This window comes from Piliocolobus tephrosceles, chromosome 9 (assembly GCF_002776525.5).
Source record: "Piliocolobus tephrosceles isolate RC106 chromosome 9, ASM277652v3, whole genome shotgun sequence".
In the NCBI taxonomy this organism is placed as follows: domain Eukaryota; kingdom Metazoa; phylum Chordata; class Mammalia; order Primates; family Cercopithecidae; genus Piliocolobus; species Piliocolobus tephrosceles.
This window is the reverse complement of record NC_045442.1, coordinates 1,828,561-1,839,601: the sequence shown is the minus strand read 5'-3', so window position 1 is coordinate 1,839,601 and position 11,041 is coordinate 1,828,561. Positions and strand designations below refer to the sequence as shown.

The window sequence follows — 11,041 nt, the reverse complement described above, 5'->3', positions numbered from 1 at the left end:
TGGCCCTGCAGGGTGAGACACGTCCAGCATCTTTCCAGTTCACCTTTCAGCCACGCAGGCTCCTCGTGGTTCCTTGGTGTCTGCATCGCCTCCCAGTGGGTCGCCTCCGACCCTCCTTTCACTCTCCCTCTGTGAAGCCATCTTCGCTCGTCCCTGGAAGTCCACCTGGCTGTCCTGTGGCCCTCCCACCTGCCCGTCCTGCCACCTCCGCTGGTCTCTGAGCCCCACACTCACACAGCTCGGCCTTCATCAAACTGCAGGACCCATATCCAAGTCTCCCTCCCATGGTCCTATGAACTGATCAATAGGAGGCTAGAGACAGACACAGGAGTAGGGGGAGGGCCGTGTTCACCAGGAGAGGAGACGCGGAAGTGGGGTGGGGGAAAGTGTCCACCGGGAGAGGAGATGTGGGTGTAGGGTGGGCTTGTGATTGTCAGGAAATGGGAGCAGGAGTTGGGGGGACGGGGGCTGTGTTCACCGGGAAAGATCCCACGTTTGATCTGCCTGCTTCTCCCTTCCATCCTGGCTGCCTTCACGGCCCTATAACAGGTGACAAGAGCAGAAGGTAAACAAGGATGAGAGAGAAAGGTGCTTTTTTCCCTCTGTCGGGGAAAGCTGGTCATGGTGGAGATGGAGGCCCTGGGAGCAGGAGGGCCACAGAGGAGCCCAATGGACCTGTTAGGAGCACCAGGGGTCCTTGCCCCTCTAGGCAGCCAAGAGGAACATCTGGGATAGGAGCTGGGGTAGAGAAGCAGCTGCCAGAGAGGAACATCAGAGGGAGAAAGGAGCAGCTGGAGGGGAGGAGCAACTGGAGGAGAGGAGTAGCTTGCGGCGGGGGGGGAGCTCTGAGGGAAAGGAACGGCTGGGGGAGGTGTCTGGCAGCACAGAAGGAAATTGTGAGGATCCCACTAGCCTCGTCCAATCACCCCTTCTTAGACAGTGAGCAGCTTCCCTGGGGTTGAACCTGGAGGACGTGCTGTGACCAGTGGAGATCATTGGTTGCCTGCACCAGGTTCCTGGTGCCTGGCCATGGGTCAGTACCTGTCCGTGGCCTGTTCGAAGCTGGGCCACACAGCAGGAGGCAAGTAGTGGGCGAGGGAGTGAAGCTTCCTGTGTATTTACAGCCACTCCCCTTGATGGGACACAGAGCCAGACCCTATCTCCAAAAAAAGAAAGAAAATCTACCTCCATTAAACAGTAGCTCCCATTCCCTCTCCCACCAGCCCCTGGCAGCCACCATTCTACTTTGTTCCTGGGTTTGCCGACTATAGATCCTGAATATATATGTGAAATCATGCGGGGTTTGTCCTTCTGTGACCGGCTCATTTCACCCAGCCTAATGTCTTCAGGGATCCTGCTGTCGTAGCGTGTGTCCGAATCTCCCTCCTGGTTACAGCTGGATCATATTCTGTTACGTGGATATTCTGCGTTTTGTGTAGCCACTCCTCCGTCGATGGACGTGGGCTGCCTCCACTGTGCGGCTACCTGGATCGTGCTGCTGTGAGCTGGGCATGCGCTTCTGTTCCAGTTCCTGCTTTCAGTACTGCTGGGCGTCTCCTGGGTGCAGCTTTCGGGTCTCTGGAGGAGCTGGTCACGGGGTCCCTCTGCTGTTGGAGAACTCATGGTTTATACTCACTGTGGCCCCAGTGTGGTCTCACAGCCGTGTACAGAATTCGGAGTTCGAAGCTGAGTGCCCCCTCCCTCACTCTCTGATTCCGAAGCGGGAAAAGAATTCACCTGTGCTGAGTGTTCATCCCATGCTAGGTGCAGGGATGTGCTCTTAGATGTGGGGTTGCTGTTTGGGGGCACCACATGGCAGGCCGATGGGCTCTGAGGTCTGGGGCTGGTTCCCTGGCCTGCGTAGTACAGGTGGCATCCTCAGCGCTGGGATGAGGGCAGGTAGGGGGTCCGTGTGCCCCCATCGCACATGAGCCCCCGAGCTCCAGGCCGAGGCTCCAGAGGGGCTGCTCACGCGGTGTGCTTTCCCTCCAGGTGAATGAGAAGATGTAGCACAGCGGCAGCCCGGGTGACACCTGCTGGGAGCTTGGCGTGGACACCCCAGCCACCCCCAGCCCAGCCCAGCCCAGCCAGAGCACCCTGCCCCTGAGCATCCCCCCGGCCATCCAGCCTCACCATGTCCAAGAGAGGCATGGGCAGCCGGGCCAAGGGGGACAAGGCGGAGGCCCTCGCGGCGCTGCAGGCGGCCAACGAGGAGCTTCGAGCCAAGCTCACAGACATCCAGATCGAGCTGCAGCAGGAGAAGAGCAAGGTGGGCTCTCCCCAGACCCCAGCCTCGAATGTCCCTCCCTCCTGCCTCCCCTGGGGCCCAGAGGCTCTTCCTAGAGTGGGTTTGGCCAGGTCCTTGTGGAAACCCCTACCGGGTCCTAGAGGCTGCCTGGGACAGACCACGTGGTTGGGGGTGGGGGCGGCAGGCAGTGGGAGACTGGATGAGGGCTCTGTAGGCAGAGGTGCTATGGTGGTTGCCGCAAACCACGGTGAGCTCACAGAAAGTGTCCTCTGCTGCGCGGGGACAGCCCTCCCATCTGGGGCCGCAGGGCCTTGAGGGTCTGTGCCTAGTGGGGCCGTCCCTGGAAAGGACGCTGACTTTCCCACTGCAGCATCCACGGTGGAACTGACCTGAAACAGAGTGGGCAGGTATGGCTCTCGCATGGGAATAAAGGAAAAAGACGGGCTGTCGGTTTAGAGCTTCCAGGTTCGGAGGAACAGCGCCTGTTACCAAACGCGGAGATGCAGGGGCAAGCCCGGGGGGGTGGGGAGGCCCACGATGGCCTCTGGCTGGATGCCCAGCACTTGGGGGCTCTTGAAGCCTCGGGAAAGATGGGGCTGTGCTGAGCTGTGGTGGCAGCCAAGGTGGGGGGAGACTGGAGCGGGGGGTAGGGACTGACCAGAGGACGGGCCAAGCCCTAGGGTGGGCCACCCTTGCCTGAACCTCTTTCCACCTCCAGCATGACCTTTGCCCTCTCCTTTCCATCTCCTGGTCCCCAGGAGCCATTAAGAAGTGTGCCCGGGCTCCTGGAAGGAGAAGGCAAAGGAGAGAGCATCTGGAGAGAAGGCAGCACCAGGACGGGGCTGGGCACGAAGGCAGGTGCCTGCCGCGGGATTGGAAGGGCCTGGGTCACGTGTGGATGGTGTCCCCGCTCTGGGCCCTAGTTCCCTCCTTCCCCGCTTCTTCCTCAGCAAAGGCATCTCTCTCGGGGGCTGCGTGGTCTCCCGGTGGAGGGGAATCGGGTTATCTAGGGCTGGTTGCTTAACCTCTGACTTATTCAACCTCCTGTGATTTCACCTCCTTGTTATATCAAAAGAAGAAGAATGTTTCGTGATACGTGATAATCACGTGTAGTTCAGATTTTGGTGCCCACACCACAAGGAAAGTTGTATTAGAACATGAGTCATCCCAGCACATTAGGAGGCCAAGGCGGGAGGATCGCTTGAGCCCAGGAGTGCGAGACCAGCCTGGGCAACATAGGGAGACCTCATCTCTACAAAAAAAATGGACAAATTAACTGGGTGCAGTGGTGTGCTCCTGTGGGCTCAGCTGCTCAGGAGGCTGAGGCGAGACGATTACTTGAGTCTGGGAGGTTGAGGCTACAGTAAGCTCTGATTGTGCCACTGTACTCTAGCCTGGGTGACAGAGCGAGACCCTGTCTCTCAAGAAATAAAAATGATTTAAAAAAAAAGAAAAGACCCACAGCTGCACCTGCTCATTTGCATATTATCCTCGGAGTTGACCCACAAAACCTAAAATATTTACCATCTGGCCCCGCCCCCATTCCGCCCCCTCCTGCCATGAGTTCCCTCCTCTGTAGGATGGGGATGAACGCAGCGCCCACTGCCTGTGGCCTGGAGGAGGGAGTGCTGCTGAGGCTCCCGGGCACAGCTGGGAGAGAGTCTCGCTTCTAGGATACCAGAAGGCCGATGGCATGGGGACATGGTCAGTAAATGTGCGTCCAGCACCTGCTCTGTGCCAGGTGCCCATAAATCACAAACAGCAATGCCCAGAGGCCCAGACTTGCTGCAGGAGCGCAAGGTCAGGGTGCTAATGCCCCCCACCCCTGAAAATGGGGAGTTGCCCCAAATGGAGAGACCAGGCTGTACGGCGAGCCTCAGACATGGCGGTCGTCCTCCCTCTCCCCGTTTTGCTGGTGGAAGAAGAGATGACTTGTCAAAAGCCTAGGGAGAATGAAACCCTTTGTTTTATTGAGTAAAAGTATGACAATTATCTTTTTTAAAAAAAAACAGAGTCTCACTCTGTCACCCTGTCTGGAGTGCAGTGGTGCAATCTCGGCTCACTACAGCCTCGACCTCCTGGGCTCAAGCAATCCTCTCACCTCAACCCCCCCCAAGTAACTGAGACCACAGGTGTGCACCACCATGCCCAGCTATTTTTTTTTTTCTTTTTTTGTAGAGACTGGGTCTCGCCATGTTGGCGAGGCTGGTCTCAAACTCCTGGATTCAAGCGATCTTCCTGCCTCAGCCTCCCAATGTGCTGGGATTACAGGGCTGAGCCACTGCCCCCGGCCAATAATTATCTTCTTAACACAAACACCACATGTGGACATCCCAGCTTTAGTCCCCGGTTCTCTGTCCACCCAATGACAGCAGCATCATGTGATGTTTCGTGCAGTTTTGCCAAAACACATCCATCTGTGATGCCCCGAGGGACACACGCTCCTTGATGGTCAACAGGCCAGGTTTGCGGGCTCTCCAGGTGCTGGCAGGGGTTCCAGGGCCGGCGTCTGATGGCTGCAGCCCAGACCCGCTGGCACCTTGCGGGGTGTTTAGTTGTACCTGGAGGAGAGGATGTTCCCTCTTGGCACAACGTGCAGAAGGCACCAGAGGAAAGGAACAGAGAAGAAGCCTGTTTGCCTCAGAGCTCCTCGTCCTGGACACCCTCACCAGACAGTTCATGTCATGGTTTCCTGCATAAGTGATCTGAGCCCCGCCTCCTCCGGCATAACTGACAGCGTGCTGGACACGCAGGCGGCAACTCCCTTTTGCCAGGTGACCACAGCGCCTCTTGGAGTCAGTTCCACGTGGAACGGTGCAGCTGGCACAAGCTCGTCCGTGTTATTCACGTGCCCCACCGTGTTGGGCCTGTTGACAGCATCCAGGCTGATTCGATTTTCGGCTGATACCGCAGCCCTGTACGTGGGTCTTGAACCACATGCAAAAGAATTCCTGTAGGAGATGTTCTTGCAAGCCAAACTGCTGGGCCAGAACGTGTCTATGTTTGCAGTTCGACGGTGACGTCCCCAGGGCCCATGGAGAACAGAGAGGGCCCTTCAGGGAGGTCCAGCTGGCTCCCAAGGGCAGCTCCAGGAGCCGGGTGGGGGCAGAGTCCTTGCCGCTGGCTCACACCGGTGGGAAGGTGCTGGCTGCTCTGGGACCACTGGGGTTCAAGATCGTGACTCGGTGCTGCTCCTTCCTGCAGACCTAGTTATCCGGGCTTAGCCAAGGACTCTGAAATACTCTCATCTCTGCCAGGGGGTTCTTTCTAGGCTGGGGTTTTCACACCTCACTATGCAGCAGAGCCAGGACCTTGGTCCTGCTGGAGCAGAAGCTGCCGGGAGGCATGGGGAGGCATCGAACACGCCCAGGGCTGCTCAGCGTCCGCATCGTGGACTTGCCCTCCCACACCAGCTCCTCTGGCCAGCTCCCTCCCTCTCCCAGCCCTTTCATCCTGCCAGTCCCAGGGGACAGTGGATTTCCAACATTAAAGGAGCTTCCAGGAGATGCAGAAAATAACTATTCTTTGTCTCCTCAACTTCCAGGGTCTGCAGCTAACTGAAGCAGGGGTCTGGAGTGGAAAAATGATGGGTGGGACACAGGTGGTGCCTTGGACAAGAGACAGCCCCTGGGCCACCAAGACCCCAGAGCATTCTCTGACCCTGCTCCCAACTCATTAACTCATCCCTCCCCTGCCTCCTTGGCCCAACTCTCCCCCACCTCATTCACCTGCTCTTCTCCTACCTGGTCCTGTCTCCCACTGGTGCCTCCAAGCCAAACCTGGACCTTCCCAGCCAAGCGTCATTTAAAACATTCAAGGCCGGGTGCAGTGGTTCACACCTGTAGTCCCAGCACTTTGGAAGACCGAGGTGGTAGAATCACTTGAGCCCAGGAGTTCGAGACCAGCCTGAGCAACATGGCAAAACTTGGTCTCCACCAAAAAAACAAAAAAATTATACATATATACACACACACACACGTATGTATATGTTATATGTGTATATATATTATACACGCACATATATATTTAAAAAACTGGGCATGGTGGCACTCATCTGTAGTCCCAGCTACATGGGAGGATGACTTGAGCCCAGGAGGTCGAGGGTGCAGTGAGCCGTGATTGTGCCACTGCACTCCAGCCTGGGTGACAGAGCAAGACTGTCTCAAAAAACAAAAATTTTTTAAATTAAAAACATTCGAGGTTAAAAAAGATCGTGTGCACACAGAAAATAATATGGCAGACAGGCAGATAGGCACCATCCACAATTTAAAAATTACGTCATTTGGGTTCAAATATAAGCAAACTAGAAGCTCTCCGCCCGGCTGCCTGCCCTTGTTCCTGCACGCCCGCCGAGAGGTCTGGGTCCCCCTGCGCCCGGGCACCTTCCTGGCCTGACAATGACAGCAAGGGTCTCACCGACGGTAATGAGACTTCAGTTCATTGCACCTGAGGGCCCTGAGGATCCTGAGGACCTGGAGCCTCCGGCCCCTTTTCTTCCAGCTCCCACCTGGGCTCTCTCTTCTCCCTACTCCATTCCATAAATGGACTATCCCATCTGAGTTGACCTTCGAGTCTTCCTGAGCTGGGAAGGGCTTGAGGCTGTAGCTTCTGCGTGGTTAGAAACAGGACCATGGGAAGCCTTCAGGGGCCCCTGGGCTCTTGCAGCTCCGCAGCTCACACAGCATCTTGGCCTCTACCACAAACATGGGGATTCTTTTTTTTTTTTTTTTTTTTTTGAGACAGAGTCTCGCTCTGTCGCCTGGGCTGGAGTGCAGTGGCCGGATCTCAGCTCACTGCAAGCTCCGACCCCCGGGTTCCCGCCATTCTCCTGCCTCAGCCTCCGGGTAGCTGGGACTACAGGCACCCGCCACCTCGCCCGGCTAGTTTTTTGTATTTTTTAGTAGAGACGGGGTTTCACCGCGTTAGCCAGGATGGTCTCGATCTCCTGACCTCGTGATCCACCCGTCTCGGCCTCCCAAAGTGCTGGGATTACAGGCTTGAGCCACCGCACCCGGCCAAACATGGGGATTCTTGATCTGCAAAACACTTGCCTAAGTCATGGCCAAGCAGGGAAGAGAAAATAGGAATTCAGTCATTGCAATGCTCAGCATCAATGCTTCTGAAGTCTTTACTGTGTCCATGCCAAAAGTAATATCGTCATTACAACCCCAGGACAGGAATCTGTAACTAGACCTGCAGCTGCGGAACCGGAGCCTCCTATCTAATTTCCAGCAGATCCAGATACCTCAGAAGCACCCACTGGGGAGAATCCAGTTCTGGACCTCAAGAGGGAAATCAGTGACCGGCCAGAGGAGCCGTTCCCAGAACAGACCCACCTGCTCCACCGGCCTCCTGCAGCCTGGAGGGGACAGGCAGCCCCAAGCCAGTCGAATCCAGCCATGCCCTGGAAGCTCCCACAGCCCACTGGTGGCCAAGGCGGCATCTGGCGGCCTCCGGCGGCCTCCACCAGCTCAGGCATGGGCAGGTGCTCCTGGGCTGCCGGTGCCTCCAGCAGGGCCTGAGCCTTCGCAGCTCCCAAGGCCGGATCCCAGCGTGGGCCACCGATAGATGGGCCCTGCCTTCCGTGCAGTTTCCCTGTGGTTATGGGAAGGTGTGCTCTCGTCTCACATGGTGATTCAATCCGTTTACATTGAGCAACCAATGGAGAGGGTGCTGCTTGTTCCTCTGCCACGGTCTTGGGCTGCCACGCACTGGGGAGCTCATCTCTTTTTCAGGAATCATCAGAATTCCGCAAGTGCATCATCAGATTTTGCAGGCTGCAATTTTCAGGGTAAAGAAGGTTCCTGTGAGTTCTGGAAAAAGCATTTCGGATTTCCGTCCGATGGTTAATAATCAGCGAGGAAGACTTGAGCAGACTGAGATTTGACAAGTCAAAAATAACATGTTTTAAATAAAAGCTGACCCTTCTGCAGGTGCCAGCCCTCTGGGCGAGTGAGACGGGACCCTTCCCAGTGAAGAAGGGGAGGGGCTCCAGGAAGGGCTCTCGTGGGAACTGCAGGGATGTGAACTCGGCCTTATCTGGAGCTTGTCTTGAGGAAGGTGCAGTGTGTGCTCCTTTAAAGTGGGGAAGAGCTGTACATGTCGTGAGGATGTAATCACCGTGTTTTTGTCGTGGACATGAAGGCTGCAGCTCTGGCCCCTGATGCCTGTTCCAGGGTTTAGCCACTGCCCACCCTCCTGCAGGCTGAGCCCCGCCTCTTGGAACTGCATGCTTGATGAGGAACCAGTGCAGGGAGCAGAGAAGATTCACAGCAGTCACACCTTTCAGAGGTGCCCGGAAAGTCCTACAAGATCCCGGCTCTAACTGGGGGGCCCAGGAGCACAGGAAGGCCCCAGGTGGGGCTAGAGCCCAGGTAGAAATGGGGTGAATGGGCATGGGTGTGACCTGGAGCACCAGGAAGGCCAGGGCAGGTGCAGCCCTCATGGGGAGGGTGCAGGAGAGGTCGGCAAAGGTGGCCATGGGCCCCAGGTCCATGCAGGTGTGGGGCAGGAGGGGGCCTAGTAAACTATGGTCCACATGGGGACACTTTGGAGGGAGAAAGGGGGTTACTGATCACTATGCTGGAACAACAAGGAAAGCCAGCCTCCCCAGATCACTGGGCGTCCCACTGTGGCAAGGCAGGGAGCTTGGGCCATGCTCCAGGCCCGGCCAACAGCCTCTGGGAGCCTTAAAGCTGGACATGACCTGACTTCTATTTGCATATTATATATTGTAAATACGTTTATTTAAAATATTTTGACGTTTTAAACATACCCTCTGGCTGCTGTGGGAGGGGCTGAGGGGAGCAGAGAGCAGTAGGAGGCGGCTGCTCAGAGGTCCATGCTGTGGCTGAGGGTGGCAGCTGTGGAGGGGCACAGGGCAGAGACACCAGGATATGAGGGCAGGCAGGGGTAGAGTCTGTGGGTGGGCGGTGTGTGGAATGGCTCTGGGACACGGGAGAGGGGCCAGGAGGTGTGGGCAGGTGGGGTAGAGTCTGGGTGGACGGTGTGTGGAACGGCTCTGGGACACGGGAGAGGGGCCAGGTGGGGTAGAGTGTGCGTGTGGACAGTGTATGGGATGCTCCCGGCTTGGTTCTGAGCAGCAGTGGCCAGGCTGCCCTTTGCTGAGGTGGCATCTGGGTGAGGAAATGGGCACTGGGGGCCGGAGAACATCAAGGATTCCGCATGGGACAGGGCACCGTGGAGCCTCACACCAGCATCCAGGCGGGGGCTGCCATGTTGGCGGTGAGCATAGGTGGCCACTGTCGTGCGGGGCACATGGGTCTCCAGGTGGGAGCAGGGTCTCAGGTGTGGGAGCAGGGTCTCCGGGTGGTGGGAGATGCTGCCCGGAGAACAGCGCGAGGGGAGACGGGGCTGGCACCCGCCCTGGGCACTCGGCTCATCAGCTGGGAAGTGCAGAGAGGGCAGCGAGGAGGCCGTGCTCTTGGCCTTCACCCACCTCACGTCTGCTTCCAGAACATTCCATCCCGCCTCTGTTCTTTTGGGCTGTTAGGTTTTAAGAAGGGTCTCTTTTCCTGGTTCCTTATTTTGTTCAATTGTATTCTTTTCTTCAGTGTTTTTGTCTACAAAGTCCCACGTGGCTCTTTTGATTTACGCGAACGTCTTGCATTTAAAAAAGTCTGCCTTTCCCTGGGGACTGTCTGCCTATTACTGTGGGTCCCTGAATGTTCTGAGCCTTTAGGAGTGGGGGAAATTGTTCCCGTAAAGAGTCTGGGATGCAGACTCTCCTTGTCCACAGCCACGTGTCTCCTTGGACAGAGCAGCTCTCCACCCTCCCTCCGACACCGGCTCACGTGGGGGATGCGTCCGCCCACCCGGCTGCCGCTGCTTGGTCAGCCTCCCGCTGCCTGGCTGCGAATCCCCTCTCTCCACTCCCTCTGTCGTTCCCTTCTGCCCCCTTTGGCTGCTCCGTTCTTTCCTACTCCTCAGAAAGAAACAGTTCTCATCAGAGAACATGCACAGCTAAGGTTTGAAGGACTGTGACCTTCCCACTTTCTAAAGCGTGACTTACTGAAATGTGCAGGAACTACACCTACCTAGTGACCAGGACGCTGTATGTCCCTGGTCTGAAAGCAGTTGTCACCTCAGTTCAGGGCTTACTAGCCACTCTTGGCCTGCTTTAGGGGATTCAACTTGCACCTCCCAGGACTCGGTGATAAAGCTCAGGAGGTGGATCTGTGAATGGCCAAAAGCATTAGTATTATTTAAGGACGTGCAAATCAAAACAACGTTGAACGCACCCAGTTGCTTTTATACTCGGCAGATCCCTGGGGTCGCTGATTGGGTGGAGAAGTGATGCTCTCAGAAGCCGCTGGAAGCTTCTCTGCAGGTGCCTTGGCCACCAGTGCACGGCCCTGAGATGCTGCCAGGCTTCTGTGGCAGTGACTCCACTGTTAGGAAAAGCGGAATCCAGCGGATACCCAGGATGTTGGTTTTAGCTCTGCTAATGATAAGGAACAAAGTGGCCACTTGGCTGTCCCTACCTGAGGAAATTGCTAAGGATGTTAAGTTGTGTTTATGCAGCAGACTGCCCTGCAGCCATTAGAATCTCATTGAGGAAGAATGTTTGCTAAAGAGGAACTCCTCATTGTCAGGCTAAGAAAAGCCTGGGAAAGGGACAGCAGGGCTTTGTGGAGTTTTCCTGTTGAGGAAAATCTTCACCTGTACCAGGTCATGGAGACACTTTCCTATGTTTTCTTCTAGAAGCTGTGTTGTTTTATCTCTCAATTTTTTTTTTTTTTTTTTTTTTTTTTTTTTTTTTTTTTTTTTTTT

General features: G+C 56.1%; 1 protein-coding gene across 1 annotated transcript in view; it reads left to right on the top strand.

The window, feature by feature from the left end:
- The first annotated feature begins 2,134 nt into the window (after positions 1 to 2,134).
- JAKMIP3 (Janus kinase and microtubule interacting protein 3) overlaps positions 2,135 to 11,041 on the top strand; it is an 82,863-nt gene continuing 73,956 nt past the window's right edge. The window contains exon 1 of the mRNA XM_023185846.1: positions 2,135 to 2,269. Within this exon, the coding sequence (XP_023041614.1) occupies positions 2,135 to 2,269 (135 nt within the window). The remainder of the gene's footprint in view (positions 2,270 to 11,041) is intronic.